This window comes from Phascolarctos cinereus, unplaced genomic scaffold (assembly GCF_003287225.1).
Source record: "Phascolarctos cinereus isolate Bilbo 61053 unplaced genomic scaffold, phaCin_HiC Scaffold_5;HRSCAF=322, whole genome shotgun sequence".
Taxonomy (NCBI): domain Eukaryota; kingdom Metazoa; phylum Chordata; class Mammalia; order Diprotodontia; family Phascolarctidae; genus Phascolarctos; species Phascolarctos cinereus.
In genome coordinates, this window is record NW_027555958.1 from 19,467,227 (window position 1) to 19,482,998 (window position 15,772).

Genomic DNA, 15,772 nt, shown 5'->3' on the forward strand with positions numbered 1-15,772 from the left:
TTGATCTGGACCCCCTAGAGGAAATTCCTTAGTCACTGGCCAACTGTCCTTAGGAAATTGAAAGATGGTGCCCAGCCAAGAGAATCCTAGGACACAAAGGATTGATGTAGCAAGTGGACCAAGGCTGGGCTCAGGAATTATTGTCTTCCGCACGCCTAACCAGACCCCACCTGAGTCAATTTTATCATTATCATTTGTAGGACATTTCCAGTGTGAGGATTCTCTTTCCCAATACTGATTGGCAACTTGTAAAGCTTTAGGGATAGCACTAATGATTCAAGTGGCTCACCAGGCCCATAGAGTCCAATGTATCAGAGGGAGGTCTTGAACCCAGATCTTCCTGACTCTGAGGCCAGCTTTCTACTCACTAGGCCATACTACCTTTCATCTGGGTCAGTAACTCACCATCTTGTAAAAACTCCTTGGGATCAGGTGTTATTAGATGAACTTTCACCTTGGAGCTCCTTTAGAGCCCTTCACATACCTCTTTCCCCAGGGGCCCCACCAAAGGACCACAGCCACCCGTAGCTTCCTAATGAGGGTGTCACATACACCCCGTAGTCCATCTTGTACAGTTGGGTTAGAAGACCACTATCCCTAGAACTGGAGACTTCTAAGATGTCTGGCTCTCCAGAGCACTTGCTATGGTCTTTTCAGTAGATGTGTCATTACTGAAGATACATCACCATCAGCTTTGCCTTTACACTCTAAGGACTATGGTACGTTCCCATTCAGCTGATTTCCACCTGAAACTTCTACACATTTCTCCCCCTTAATAGAACATAAGCACCTTGAGAGCAAGGCTTGTCTTTTCTCTTTGTATCTCCCCATGCTTTTTCATCTATCTATTTGATAAAAACTGTTAGGAAGCTTAGGACTCCACAAAGTCACCAGCTGTCCTAACCCACCATATCCCACTATCCCTTTTCACACTGTCTACAACCCTAGAAATGTTTTTGTTTTCATACTTCCAATCCCTAATGCAGTTCCTGGCACGTAGTAGGTGCTTAATATATACTTGTCCAATTGAATTGAATTGGTAAGCAGCAACCAACCTGCCTCAGATTCCTTAGCTCCCCCCGCGCCTCCCTCCCCCCCCCCCGCCCCGGCAGAGACACAGAGTCAGTACCATCATTACGGTTTTTTTTTTCCAGCTTTATTTAGGAAACACAGTAAATGTTCCAGTATAAAATAGCAGGGTGGCATAGGTAGAGGTAGAAAGCAAGCAGACTGACAGGTATGCTTCAAGGCATCATCCCAGGAGAGAATGAGGGCCTCCCACTGGACTCAGGTCTGGGGTCTCTACTTGGCATCTGCCCCTTCTGGCTTCTTGGCATCGGCACCTCCGATTTCAGCACGGGATTCAAAGGTGACCGGGATGGTGACTTCTGCTGACTGGATGGCAGGCTTTGGAAGAGGGGCTTCCACAGACAGTGTCCCATCAGGGGACAAGGAAGACACAACCAAAGTGGCATCCACACCAGGGGGCAGGCTGAGAGAGAAAGGACAGAGAGGTGTGAGGCGCAAGGCCATTGCTAGGGAAGCCAGGACTGCCTGTCAGGAGCTTGGGGAGGCCAGGCCCATGTCTTCTCTCACTTTTAGATTTCCTCTAGTCCCAGCAGAGTGTTTTGTTTACCATAGGCGTCTAACATAGGGTTAGGGAGTGGATTCGGGATTTCATTGGTATAGGAATCTCTGGGTGAAGAAACATTGCTAATAATTTAGGCTGACCCCTCCTCTGAACCTTAAAGTTTTAGAGAGTTACCCAAGACATTGAGAAATTAAGTGACTTACCCAGGGTCACACAGCCAGAATGTGTTGGAGGAGAGGATCTTGAACCCCTGTCTTTCTGGCTTCAAGGCTAGCTTTCTGTCCAGTGTGGCGCACTACCTCTCCAGACTCCAAATATATGGAGCCTCTTTTTTGGAGGGGCATGGTTGGCGTTTCTGAGCCCTTAGCTCCAGTACTGAGTCCCTATCTCTAGCAAAGCCTCCATCCCCATCATAGGGACCCATTTATACTCATAGCTTTACCCCAAAAAGAGACCTTTCAGGTCATCTAGCTCAATTTTTAAAGTTCATGAAACTGGGACTCAAATCAAGTAACTTTTCCGGGGTCACACAGCTAACAAGTGGCAAAGGTGAGATTTGAATTCACATCTTTCTAACCTCCAAATTCAGCACCATGCTTTCCCTCTAACCCTGGGTCCAGAAGCGAAGAACAAAGGATTAGGCACACACTGAGACTCAAGGCCCAGACTATTGCCACCAGACCCTTCCATCAGTCTGGAGTGGGTCTGTAGGGGGAGGGGTGAACATGGGAGGGGGAAGTAGGCATGGTTGGGAATAAAAGGGGGTATGACTGGGAATTGAAGACCTGTCCCCAAGGGCTAACTCCCTCTCCCAATACTCACGTATATTTCCTGGTAAAACATCTGGAGATGAATCCATGCTCATCTTGTCTCTCCTCATGTTTGCCTGGGGGAGGTGGGAGAGAAACAAATGAAGCCTCTGGAGCCTCTGGGAGACACACAGTAATACCATCCACCCTCTCTCCCTGGCTGTTCTGCCATAGAATCGCATTAGAGACCATCATTTAATAGAAGAGGAAATAGAAGCCCAGAGAAAGGAAATGACTCTTTCCAAGATTACACAGCAAATAGCAGAACCAAACTTTTGAACTCAGAACCTCTGGCTGAAGATTCAGTGTTTTTCCACAACCCTGTGAGAATTCCCTTCTCTTGACTGGGGAGTTCTTGTTGGAGGGGTCCTCCCCATTTACCGCACATTATGCCACTGCCTGAAGGGGTAGGGGTGTGTGGCCATCCAAATGCCAGTGAGGCTTTTGAAGAGGGATATGAAGTTTTCTTTGAAGCTTTCAGTAATGGAAGGAGCCGGAAGTATCCCCAGCCTCTAGGGCTGAGAAGTTGGAGCCAGGCATGGGAGTTTAAATGGGGCTGCACAGCCCTGGGCAGAGCCAGAATCAGAAGGTTCCAAAGGCAGGCAGATGTTCGGGTTCAGAGCAAAGGAGGGGTTTCAACAGTGCTTAGTACAGCACCTGGCACACAGTAGGCACTTTATAAGTGCTTGTCCACTAGCTTTCCTCCTAATGTTTAATGGGGAAAGCATGACAATCTGCTGAAGGAACTGAGACTCAGCCCTGCAGGGGGCCTGGGGGTGGAGTTTGAGCCTAGCATTTCTGAGCCAAGCCCCATCTAGGTTCCTTCCTCCCTCATGTGCAGCAGCAATAAACATGTTTTCTCTCTGCAAGTCCAGGCAGAGGACAGTGTGTGCCAGCTTCCTTCAGGATGAGGGTAGGAGGGAAGGATGCTGGGAGGGGGCTGTGACTAAGGCCCCCTGATTAACCCATCACCTCCTGCCGCAGAGTCTGGGGTAGCCAGCCCTGCTACCCAGCCCCAGACCCCCATGCCCTGCCCTATCCCAGGACAGCCAGCAGCTGATAGCATTTGCAATATTCTTCCTCTGAAGGTTCAGGAGGAATGCTTCCCCCCTCCCCCCAAGCCTCCCTTCCCCTTAAGCCCATAGCCAGGGCTATCCCCCATCTCTACCCCCTAAACTTGGCCCCCTGGGTAGGCAGTAATGCCCAGGGGCAAGATGGAGAAATGGGGCAAGGTGCTGGGATGCCTGCTCACCAGTGATCTCTACCACGCCATCTTTGGTCTTCACAGTCAGCTCCTCAGGGGCGAAGTGGTTGACATCAAGGGTCACCCGCCAACGGTCAGCTGTGTGCTGGATCTCTGACATCCCTCGGCTCAGCTGCCTGCTGAGTGCTCGGCTATAGGCCTGGCTGGCAGGGGGTGGGGGTACCAGGGGCCCAGCGGCAGCGGCAGCGGGAATCTGCTCAGCCACAGGGCTGGGCAGCAGCCGGACATAGCCTGGCCAGCTGGTGTGGCTGGGCCATTGACACCAGTCTTCTGGAAGGCGGGGTAGCCCGAAGGACTGGTCGAAGAGGCGGCTGCCGGCTGGGTACCAGTCCCTGAAGGGATCCCAGCTGGGGCTTCGGAGAAAGGTGAAGGGAACTCGTCTCTCAGTCATGTTGAATTCTCAGCGGTAGGTGGGTAATGCTCAGTACCTACAACTCTCCCCTGGAGCTCTGGGACTGAGTGTCTAGGCTGGGCTGGCCCCGGCTATAAAGAGTCAGAGCCAGTTATTTTTAGCAGGCAGTCTCAAGACTCTATTAATGGTAATTACACTGGGGCAGAAAGCCTGGGGGGCGGGAGCAGGGGGGCCGGGCTAGGACAACGTCCACCCCCTTAGATTCCTTGGGGAGGGAGAGAGAAGAGGAAAGAGAGAGGGAGAAGAAGTCCAAGTCCTGCCCCAGACCTCGAACCTTCTTCACTCATCTTTCTGGAAAGTGAAGGAAGGAAGAGGGGAAGGTGGTGAGAGGCTGGGTGTTGGGTGGGGGAGAGAATGTCCTCTATCATCCCCGATTTCCCAGGCACTTGGGCCAAGACCCTGCCCAGGGTACAGCGAGTACAGGTTTAGCTGAGTGTCCCAGGGAACAGGGTGTGACTGGGTTGCCCCTATTCCTATCCCTCAAGGGGGTGGCTCCCCCCCCATTGCCCAGAAAAGGTTGCAACTTTGCCAGGGACACACAGAACAGGGAGGGCTTGAACCAGGAAACTTGTGGCTTCATGAAGTTTAGAGCTGGAAGAAACCTTAAAGCCCCTCTTCCCATTTTGCAGAGGAGGAAACTGAGGCTCTAGGAGTTAGCTGCTCACCCCATTATAAATTATCAATAATAGAACCATGTTACTCTTAACTCTATACCCTGATAGGAGGATACCTGGGGAGGAGAGCAATACAAAGGGAGTGAGGAGTGAGAAAGACATAGGACTGTGCTCTGGTTCATTAACTTTAAAAAGCCTCAGCTTCGGATCTCAGCCACTTTTTCCTATTGTCCCCACCTCCTCCCTTTCTCTCCAAGGATATTTCCTTTCCTCCTTATCCTCTGCACTCACCCCCTGCCCCTGTCCATCTCCTGTCCTCAGCCCCTACCCCTGCCCAGGCTTGAGTTAGCTCTTAGCTTCTTTGGCTATCCCTATGACATGACCCTAATCCCTCACAAAAGGCACACACTTCCCAGGGAAGTTGGGGACCCCCAAGATCTATTCCTGTGAAACATAGCAAACACCCCAGTATAAAATGGCAAGAGAGGTGGGGCAGGGATTGGGATAGTCTCTATCAAAGAGACAAAGAGGCAAAGTCTTCCATTTTTCAAAGCCTTAATTTGTCTCTGTGGATACTCTATGGAAAGAACTCCCTAAAACCTGAGGTTCAGATCTTAGCTCTGATATAATATCTGTGTGACCTTGGGCAAGTCATTCACCTGCTCAGACCTCAATTTTCTCATTTGTAAAATAGCCAGACAGCCTCTGAGATCACTTCCAGCTCTAGAGTTAAGCTGCTATGAAGGGCTCCAGCTCCCCCACTCCCAATCCTTTGGGGTCTCAGTTTCCTCATATTTAAAATGAGGGGTTTGGACACTTAAATGACCTCAGAAGTCCCCTCCAGTAGTTATGATCCTATGATCTGGTGACCTCTAAGTTCTATGTAAGATCTAAATCTCTGCTCCTATTACTCATCAGTGTCTCCCCCCCTCCCATCCCCACCCCACCTCTAGGTCAAGGAGAACTGGAGAAATAGGATGAGTGAGCTCAAGCCTGTAAAAGGCTCCAAGCTCAGAGATGAGACAGATGATTGAAACCCACACCAGGTCCCTTCCCAAGGGGGCTGGGTCAAGGCTGGTGAGATCACACCTATAAAATGCTTTGAGCAATCTGGAAGAAAGGGAGCAGAAGGGTAGAAAATACACACAGCTTACGGGCAGGCCCTCATCTCCCCACTGCCCCAGATCTTTTCCAATTTTGGAAGACAAGAATAATCAATCCAAAGAGAGAAAACAAAATAATCCCAGCAGGATTCTTCTATGTGAATTGTTCCCACTGACTCTCTCCTCCTACCACCAGGTTACTCCAGCCAAGGGAGGGCATCAGACAATGTTAAGTTGAAGGGTAGAGGAGGTGAGCCCTGGAATCTTTAAACAATGGATAAGGGTGTTTGTGGATGCCTTTTTTTTTTTGAGGCAATCGAGGTTAAGTGATTTGCCCAGGGTCACACAGCTAGTGAGTGTCAAGTATCTGAGGTCAGATTTGAACTAGTCCTCCTGATTCCAGGGCCAGTGCTCCATCCACTGCACCACCTAGCTGCCTCCTGTGGATGCCTTTGTATTTCCACTGAGCAAGCTCCTCTCCTGCCTCCTCTTTTGTCCAAGCCTCTTGGGACGGGACGAGCAGGGACGAAGGGTCAGGAATTCTGATCTGCTTCTATGCAGCTTGGCTCTTGGCTCTCCCAAGCCCCACCCAACCATGTTTTCTGAAAAATAGGTGAGATCAGAAACCACAGGGAGTGTCAATCTTCCCTGCTCACCTTGTCCCTGGGTGGGGTCTGGGAGTCTCTCCTCTTTGGGAGAAGGAAGCTGTCAGCTTCTGGACCTCTTTCAAGTTAGAATCTCAAAGCCTTTTATACCTCTTGACAAACGCCCAGCTGTGTTCTGTGGGTGTGGGCTTCAAACCACTTGACAGGTTAAATCTCCTTTCATCCTCCCGTCCCCTTGTCTTTGAGAACTGTACCCACCCTGGAAACCAAGGGAAGGTCACACAGCTGTCAGTGGCTAAACTAGGATTAGACCCAAGAGTCTGCATCCCTTGAACCTGTTTGTCCTTTGTCCAACCTGGTCCATTCCTCCAAACTCATGCCCTCTCCCCAAAACCTCCATGAATTGGGGATATCTTGACTGTAGATAGATTTGTTCCAGCCACCTCCTAAATCCCTGGCTGTAGTAGGTGAGTTCTTCCTTGAGAGTTCTCCTTGGTCAATACTCACCTCTCTTCCATCAAGAACAAGACTAGGTCCGAGTGTAGACCAGGCTCTAGGTGTAGGCTGGAGCCCAGAGGGAGAGAGTATAGAAAGGACATTTAGAGAAAGAGAGGAGGGCCATTAAGGACAACAAAAGGATCAGTTCAGAGCTAGAGCCTTGAGGAAGTAAGCCACCACTGGGGTCACACTGGACTCTGAGGAGTGAACTTGGAGGGACATGAATCCGAGAAAAAACTTTCTCCAATACTTTGTGTCTGTGACTGCCTGCCATGGAAATAGTCTGCCCATGTGCCGTGAAGTCATCAGTCCAACTAGCTTAGAGTCATCTGCTCCAACCTCTCATTTTACAGAGGAAGAAACTGAGGCTAAGAGCAAGAAAGGGACTTGCCCTAGGTCACACTGTGACTTAATGAGAGAATTGGGAAGAGAGTCCAGGTAGCAGCAGAAAAGATCTTGGAGGAGGAGAGAGAACTAGGTAGGAATTTCAGCTCTGTCATTTGCTAGCTGTGTGCTCCTGGGTAAATCACTTCCCCTCACCAGTGCAATCTGGAGGTTGGACTAGGTAGCCTCTAAGCTGATCTGATCCTGTGATGACTTCCCAGCTCTAAATTCTCTCATCCTATGAGCCTTGGTTTGCTTCTCCTATTCTGCCAGGTCCTGGGGTGGGGGGGACACTAACAAAAATACAAGGATTGAGCAGGCAGCAAAGTGAACTGTGCTCCCATGGCCAAACTCGGCAGTCCCCCTTCCCCAGCTAGCCCAGGACTTGGCCTCTCATCTCACACTGCCTTCCGGGGTCCCTCTGAGTCATCCTCGCTTCCTCATCTCCTTTTAGAGATTGGGCTGCTCTAAGATGAAAAGCTTTCTGGGGCAGAGAGGGTGCTGGGCATGTTTGGAAAGCCTGGTTTGAATCTGAAACTGAAAGTGGGGCCCTGGGCAGGTCATAGGAGCCAGAGCCAGATGGGAGTGCAGAAGCCATCTAAGCGATCCCATTCTACGGATGAGGAAACTGAGACTCAGGAGGGTTGCATAACTTGCCTACGGTCACACAGGAGTGAGCAACCTCAGTTTTCTCATCTCTAAAGTGGGATACTAGTAGCACAGCGCATCTAAGGTTGCTGTGAGACTCAAGAATTCATAACGAATCATTATAACAATGTCTATAATTATTATTAGCAGTTTGGAGGAATGGGTAGAGAGCTGGCCTTGGGGCCAGGAAGATATGGGTTCAAGTCATCCCTCTAACACATCCTGGCTGTGTGACCCTGAGCAAGTTATTTAATCTTTAGGAAACTAAGACTATATACTTCAAAGAAGGTGTTGACCTGCATTGGTGGAGAGACTTTCTTCACCTGGGAGTTCCCCATAGCAATGAATTCCTACAGGGTCAGTCTCTATCCCACGATTATTATTACATATCTTCTAGGAGAGAACCCTAAACTGGAAGTCAGGAGACCAAGGTACCAATTCCAGCTTTGTCACTAATGCCATGTGTGACCTTGAGCAGGTCACTTGCCTCCTCTTGGTCCCGGTTTCTATCTCTGCACCAAGTTCAATGCTCTCTTTCTTCCAAGTTCAATGACATTTTCCCAACATCGAACTGCCTTTATGTAAATTGAAGAGATTGCATTAAATGATGTCTAAGGCCCCTGGATTTGGCTGGGACATTCTACTCTAGTAGAGGCAGTGTGGTGCCGTAGAGAGCAAGCACTGGCTTTGGACACAGGGCTCGTGTTTCCAGTTCCCCTCTGACCCTTTCCATGTGTGACTTTGGGCCCCTGTTTTGGGCCTCAGTTTCCTCATCTGTAAAATGCTGGGGTTGGACTAGATGACCTCTGAGGTCTTTTAGGACTCTAGCTTTCTGATTCTAATACCTACAAGGAGGGAGAGATTTTTCAAAACAAAACAGAACTGTGGCTTCCAAAAAATTACTTTGTTTTGTTGTTGAGAAAGGCAGCCCAGCTCTAAAGGCTTTCCTTAGGAAAGCAAAGGCACAGTCACCCCTGCCACCTACTACAGCTCTGGGGATGGCAGTGAGGAGGGGGCCTGCAGATTGGGTGGGCTGGGGCTGTGTCAACCCCCGTCCCTGACTGTTTCGCGTGTGTGAGAGTAGGGGGAGGAGAATTGGGAGCGGTGGTAAACATACTTCAAATGGTGCCTTATGACCACAGACAGTTTAGGAGAAACCACTGTGCTCATAGTCAAGGTCTCGGGGACCAGGCCCCATCACGCCCTCTCCTGCACGATCAGATTTATTTATCTGATGGCAATACTGTTGTGCACACCCCCTTCCCCCAATTTCATGAGTGGCAGGTGATCCAGATGCTAATGACAACTTGTGAGATGCCTGCTTGCCAAGGACATCGTCAGGGGAGAGCAGACCCAAGAAAGGCAGTGGGCTGAGCCTGAATTGAGGCTTTTGGCCTAAGTGGCGTTACGGTCCCTTCCACTTCTAGATCTGAGATCCTTAGGCCCTTTGACAACCTCGGGGCTGCAGGGCACCCGGTGCTCCAGAGGAACCATGTGGAGTGGTCCACTTTTGGTGGGGAACTGTGACCAAGGGTATGTGTGTGGGGGGAGATGGCATATGCCCCGGAGAGAGTGCCCATCTGGGGGAGTCATGAATCCACCCAAGGAAAAAAACACTCTCCTCCACCTCTCCAGCTCTGGCAGGGTCCCTGCAGCACCATGAGTCTGAGCCAGAACCCAATCCTCAACCCCCTCTCCAGGACTTAATTTCTTCCACTTGGCGCAGCTCCTGAGGCTACCCCCTGGAGGGGCCAGCAGGAGTTGGGTGGGATGGGGCTGGACCTTGGAGCCCCAAAGCCCCAAGCGGGGAGACAGTCACCCAAGGGGGCAGTGGGGCGGGGCGGTTTCCCCAAGGCAGGTTCCAAGAAATCTCTTTTTCATCTCTGCCCCTCCCCTGGCCCAAGGGAGAAGATTCTCCTCTCAGAAAAATAGCATTTGATGGGCCAAGCAGTACACCAGTCCTGTGTCTGGGGACCATCAAGGGGGCAGTTTTTCAGGAGATTGAGTCCGAGGAACCTCCATCTCCACCACACTACCTGGTGCAAGGGAATAGACAGAAGACTGAGAGATAGGAGACCACTGGGAGTGGCCTCAACCCAGACTCAGTTTCCCCATCTGGAAAACAAGGAGGTTGGACAAGATGAGCTTCAAGGCCTCTTTCCAGCTTTCTCATTGGATGGTTCAGTGTCCTGGATCCTTTCCCATACCTCCACCCCCAACCCCAGCCTGCTGACTCACGTTGCATCAAATATTAAAGGAGGGGGTGGGGCAAGATTGGGAATAGTGGGGCCAGCAACTTCTGTAGCTGCTGAGGGAGACCTTGAGGGCTGGATCCTGCCCAGCCTAGGGCAGAGCCTCCCCTCCCCTAGCCTTTGAAGATGAAAGGGAGAGGGAAGACACGTAGTCCATTTCCCAATCAATCAATACGCACTTATTAGGGGGATAGAGAGACAAAAATGAAAGCCGAGCAGAGGTCTGACTGAGTCTGTACAGCCTAGCATTCATTAGACTTTTCCATTAGACTATACACGACTGAATTCTATCCCCAGGGCTGAGCTTCCTTTCCTGAAATCGAGTCCTCTATCCCTGACACTGAGCCCCCATTCTGGACATTGATTCCGCATCCCACACAAGGTACCCGTGTGCCTGTTCCTGAACCGTCAGCCCCAGCACTGGGGATGTCTCTGATAGTGAGTTTTCAGATTCCTGACACTGAGCCCCCATACTCATTACCGACTCCACCTTTCCATGTCCAGCAGGGAGCCCCTCTTCCTTAAATTGAGCTCCCCATCTCTGTGTTTAATCTGCCTCAGAGACTTGACAAATTTCATACTCTTTTCCTCAGAGACTTTGAGGGAACAGAAGAAACCCTCACTCACATTTTCAAAGTCTCTGGCCCCTGGGCAACCCTCAACTCTTAAATGCAGTGTGCTATTAGAGCCACTGCAGCCTCAGCACTGCCCTGAACTTATCCAGCCCTATCCCAAGTCAACACCTGAAGTCCTTGCTGCCTCCTCCTGTTAGAACTTGGCATCGTCAGCCGCTTCCCATGCATTGTTCTCCCTTAGGACAACACAATCTGACTGCCTGCATCATCAATGGAAGCCCCTACCCAAGACGGTAATCTGTGCTCTCAGCCCTCCCCTCCTTCATCCTGGGCCTCCACCACTCTCACTGTTGCACCTGGAGCAACAGTCCAATCCCAGCAGTCAGGTAGGTAACAATGCCTAGCATCCTGTTGCTTAGCAATGGTGGATGCAGTCCTTGACTACCGTGGGAAGGTGGGAGAGGGAGATGAGGAAACTGATATATGTAAGGCACTATAAGTAAATGGAGATGAGGGGCAGATCTGGTCTGGGGGGCTAGATTGCTCTCTCAGAGAATAAGAAAAGGGAAGGGGGAAGCTGCCACATCCCCATTCCCTAATGGAAAGGGGACATTTCAAACTACTCTTCATTAAGCTATGGGGGACTCAAAAAGCCCAACAAACACCGAACTACTATGTCAAGCCTGGAAATAGGGCGTCCCCCTTCCCCATTCCCTGGACACAGCCTCCAGGTTTGGTTATGACAGCCATCAGATCATTATTTCTCCATGTCCACAGGCTGTGAGGCTAGGGAGCCTGTGAGTCACCTGAGGATTCTTTCCCTTCCCTTGGGAACTCTCCCTCTCCTCACCCCATCTACACCCTATTGTCTAGGGGTAGATGGCTGAACTAGAATCCTGGGGGCCATGCACTTGTCTCTTCCCATGAGACATTTTCAGATTTCCACACTTCTAAGTGCCCTTTGAATTCTGAAATTGTAGTTAGTCATCTGTCCATAGTGATCGATAATGATCTATCAATATGATCCCTTCAATAGAATACTGTTTGTATAAGCTCCCTGAGGACAGGAACTGTTTGGGGTTTTTTCCCTGAGTGTGATTTCCTGGATGTAGGGAACTCCCAGGGAGGAAAATATTTTCCTCTGCATTGCATAATCTTAAAGAACTACCTCAGCCACAGAAGCTAAATGACTTGTCCAGGGTCATACAGCCAACGTGTCAGAACTGGAGGTTGAACCCAGGTCTCCCTGACTCCAAAACCAGCTCTCTCTCCATTGGGCAACACTTCCTTTAATGTAGTAGGTGCTTAATAAATGTTTATTGAATTGGACTGAAATCAAAGAGAGTAGGGCAAGCCCCATGGAGCAGCTCTGTCCATTCAGAGACACTGATGTCAGATTCTACTATTAGGAATTCAGTCCTTTGGATTCAACATTACAATCTCTCATACTTCAGAGGGAATGAAATGATCAGACTCTTTTGTCTAGATAGGTCAAACCAGGGCTATAGGAAAGGACAGGTATGGGAGAGGGGCAGTAAACATGTGAAAGGATGCTCAAAGGGAGAGTGATGGGGAAGGGCATAGGAAGAGAAGGCAGGCAGGGGTCTCTGTGACTTTATCAAGCTCCCCTTTCTGGGCCTCAGTTTCCTCATTTGGGTGTGTCTTCAGGAACTCGTTTCAGCTCTACTGCACAGAATTCTTCTCTTCCTTCAGGACTTAGTTTGAGCATCACTTTCTCCATGAAGCCTTTCCTGCTTTTCCCAACTGCTAGTGCTGTCCTGCCCCAACTACCTAGTATTTGTCTGTATTCATTCTCTTTATATTTGTTCTGTATACACTTACATATATACTTGTTATCTCCCTCTCACCTCCACACACATGCTAGAATGTAAGCTTCTTGAGTGTCTGTATTTTTTTTTCTTCATATTTTTTGTGTCTCCAGTGCCTAGCACTGTGCTTGGCTCATAGTTGGAACATGAACACTTGCTGATTGATCAGCAAAGTGAGGGGATTGGATTTGATGACCACTAACGTTCCTTCTGGAACTGACATTCTATTAAAAATTTGCTAAAAAAAAATCTTCCCCCTTTGAAAAAAATAAAATAAAAGCCAGCCCCCCACACGTGGGGAACAATTGAACGCTCACCCCACATGACCCGGACAGTGTATACTTTGTGTTTTATTGTATTCCAACCATCTCAAGGAACTACACCTCGACTCAGGATCAGAAAGAAATAAAAGAAAAATGAAAGGAAAAGCCAGGTTGAATGCCGCCTCAAAGAGGATCGACACAGAAGAGCATCCTGGCCTACCCGAGGGGACAGAGCACGGACTTGTTCTCCATATTGTGGGTCAGGTCACCCCCTCTCCCTCCCCCCCCAGATGGACACTGACTGGACTGAGGAAGACTTGGTGATATCCCTGATGCACAGCTCCGGGGAATGGGGTGGGGGTCAGAAAGGATGAGGGAGTGCTGGGGGAGTCAAGAAGGAACAAGGGGAGGTGGGGTCCCTAGGGCCCTACCCCCATGCCAGGGCCAGAGCGATGTGTGCCTGGGGTGGGGGTGGTGAGGAAGAGACCCTCTCCCCCAGAGAAAGAGCAGCAAGGGCCAGAGACCCTGACACCTAGCCTGGCAAGGTGGATAGGGTGTTTGTGGTGGGGAGAGGAGTGGTCCCGGCCTTCGAGGCCCCGGGGGAGAATAAATAAGACACAAATAAATAAATTAATAAATAAATTACATAGCAGCCTAATTCCCTGGGGGAGGGGAGTGTTGCTCACTTAGAGTAATACTGGCCCTGGAATTCACAGTCCCTTTGAGGCTCTGAGTCCAACTTTGAGAGTTCACTAGCCCCCTTCAAGTAACTGCCTCTTTAGGTCTCATTGGAATTGGAGTCATTCTCAGGCCCAGATCTAGAGTCCCCAGGGCCTGACAGATGAAAGAGATGTGTGTATATGCAGGAAAGGGTCGTCTACCCCAGAGGAGGACCATGCTGAAGGCTTAGTAGATAGAGCCAACCCAGACAAAATTCATAATGGCAGGGGATATCAGCCCTGGGGAGGGAGAAAGGACATTTTGGGTGAGGTTCCCTTCCGGAGTCCAATTGTCAGACTGATGTGGTCACTTGCACCTCCCCCACCAAATGTCCATCTCTATTCCTTGAAGTGGGAAGGTCAACTATTCCATCCCTCTGGGTACGTGCCCTTACGGCTACCTTAGGCCAAGAGCTGTGTCTCCTTTTCTGCCTTGGAATCACTAGAGGTCGCCTTTGGGTCACTCCATGAATGGCTCCGTGGCTCAATGGTCAGGGAGTCTTTCCTTTCATTTGATCTAGGTCCTACTCACTGCATTGTTGGACCATCTCTCCCAGTTGTTTCTAACCGGAATTGAAGCCAGATGCTCTCTTTTTCAAGAGCATTTCTGGACATCGAGCATTGAGTTCCCCCAAGAGAAGGCCAAAGGAAAGTCCAGATGGCTAAGGGAAAGAAAAGGTCTGAGAGAGGGAGGCAGATGTGAGGGGAGTTACCAGGCCTCGTGTCTTCTGCCAACCAAACAGGGAGGGGAAGGGGGCTGGGGATACATTCTGGGAGGGAGGGGTTTCATCTCCTTGTGCCAGCTCCCCAGGAAGTCCCCTTCCCTGTGGGGTGGGTGGCTCAGGGCAGAGTAGGGCTTCGGGGCAGGGATTGAGCTCGTCCTGTGTTCAGTGGCTCTTGGTGCTCTGGGGCAGTGCCCAACCCCAAGGAATGGAGAGGGCACCTTCTGGAAGCGATAGGATCCCGATCTTTGTCATCAGGCCTTGTGCCTGAATTGGGGAGAGGTCTCTGGGGTTCTGGGGTGCACCAACCCCATCCCCATCAGGACAGAGTTCCCCTGTTGCCAACCCAACCTTGTACAACAGGGTCAGAGGAAAAGGGGTGAGAGGATGGGGGGAGAATCTTTCCTCCCCAGTCAGGCTGAGTGCCCCCTGGGCACTCTCTGCCCTGGGGCCAATTCAGAGGGCAAGAGTCTCCATCCACCTGTTGGTTGCTCTTTTCTTCGCCCCCAAACTGGAGGGAGGAGCTCTCCCTGGTGCTGGTTTGGAGGATGACAGTGATAGATGGAATGGGTGAATTTGGCCGAGCAGGGCCTTTGGCCTGGGCTGCCCAGATACCTGGGTCCACCCTGTGGGATATAAAGAAAAATGACCAGAGCTGGCGGTGATGGGAGAGAGTGGGTATGCAGGGGAGTCTCCCCCACCCCACAGGAGAATAGCTCCACCTGCCCCTCCCCCCTGGCTGGGTCCCTTGGGCCAGGGGTAGGTGGGGGTGGGGGCTCTTGAGTGGGAGCAGGAAGGAGCAGGCTTCCAAGGGAAAGGGAGCATGGACTTCTCGGGGGTTCAGAAGCCACCGCTTTCCGAGCTGCTGCGACTGTTGTAGCTGGGGCTGGGGGCTGGGACTAGGGGTCCTGGAGGGGCTCCGGGTTCGGCTGCGGCTCCCACTTCGGCTGCTGTAGCTGTCCGGGCTGTGGCTGCCGCTCCGACTGCGGCTATAGGTGTGGCTGCTCCAGGAGCTGGAGGAGGAGGAGGAGGAGGAAGGGCTGGGCCGGTAGTAGGGGATCGGGCGCTTCCGGGCACTGCAGAGGGAAGGGAAGGACATCAGGCTCGGCGGCAGCAGCTGCCACAGTAAGCCCAGCCAGCGGGGCTGACGTGGCTGAACAGGCCTGAGCCCTTGGGTGAAGAAGCTGGGGTTGGGGGTGGGGGGAATAGGGAATCACATTTTCCATTAGAGAAAATATTTATAGGATCCTGGAGAGCCAGAGCTGGAAGAGTACTCGGATCCCCTTGAGTCTAAACCCACCCATTTTATAGATGAGGAGCCTGAGGCCATAGATGAGTAAAGTAACTTGCCAAGGTCACACAGATCTGAGGTTCAAAGTTACATCCCCTGCTTCCAAAGCCAGGAAGTATTTTCCATTCGTCTGCTCTCCCCACATTCTAAAGCTCGGCAGAGCATCACCCAATTATCTGGGCTCATTTTGTGG

The 15,772-nt window shown here is 50.8% G+C and overlaps 2 protein-coding genes and 1 long non-coding RNA gene across 3 annotated transcripts in view; 1 reads left to right on the top strand and 2 right to left on the bottom strand.

Annotated features, from left to right (window-relative positions):
• Nucleotides 1–1,134: 1,134 nt before the first annotated feature.
• On the bottom strand, nucleotides 1,135–4,357 carry HSPB1 (heat shock protein family B (small) member 1). Its single transcript, XM_021005750.2, has 3 exons — nucleotides 3,653–4,357; nucleotides 2,414–2,477; nucleotides 1,135–1,492 (listed from the first exon to the last, which is right to left on the bottom strand). The coding sequence occupies exons 1-3, from the start codon at nucleotides 4,053–4,055 to the stop codon at nucleotides 1,303–1,305; spliced, it is 657 nt and encodes a 218-aa protein (XP_020861409.1). The 5' UTR covers nucleotides 4,056–4,357; the 3' UTR covers nucleotides 1,135–1,302.
• A 6,267-nt stretch (nucleotides 4,358–10,624) lies between these two features.
• On the top strand, nucleotides 10,625–13,489 carry LOC110221281 (uncharacterized). The gene is made up of 2 exons (XR_002328075.2): nucleotides 10,625–11,141; nucleotides 12,959–13,489. It is a non-coding gene; the product is annotated as an uncharacterized LOC110221281 (long non-coding RNA).
• Nucleotides 13,490–15,028: 1,539 nt separating this feature from the next.
• The window catches only part of SRRM3 (serine/arginine repetitive matrix 3), a 102,932-nt gene continuing 102,188 nt past the window's right edge, over nucleotides 15,029–15,772 (bottom strand). Inside the window, 2 exon segments of the mRNA XM_078154705.1 lie at nucleotides 15,029–15,179; nucleotides 15,181–15,364. Coding sequence (XP_078010831.1) covers nucleotides 15,129–15,179; nucleotides 15,181–15,364 — 235 coding nt within the window. The 3' untranslated portion in view covers nucleotides 15,029–15,128.

Bases quoted from the DNA above. Each gene is read 5' to 3' on its own strand.
- HSPB1 (XM_021005750.2), bottom strand. From the start codon at position 4,055: ATGACTGAGAGACGAGTTCCCTTCACCTTTCTCCGAAGCCCCAGCTGG. The intron at 2,478-3,652 runs GTGAGCAGGCAT...CACCTCCCCCAG, and splicing joins TGGCGTGGTAGAGATCACTG to GCAAACATGAGGAGAGACAA. The intron at 1,493-2,413 runs GTGAGTATTGGG...TTTCTCTCTCAG, and splicing joins TGTTTTACCAGGAAATATAC to CCTGCCCCCTGGTGTGGATG.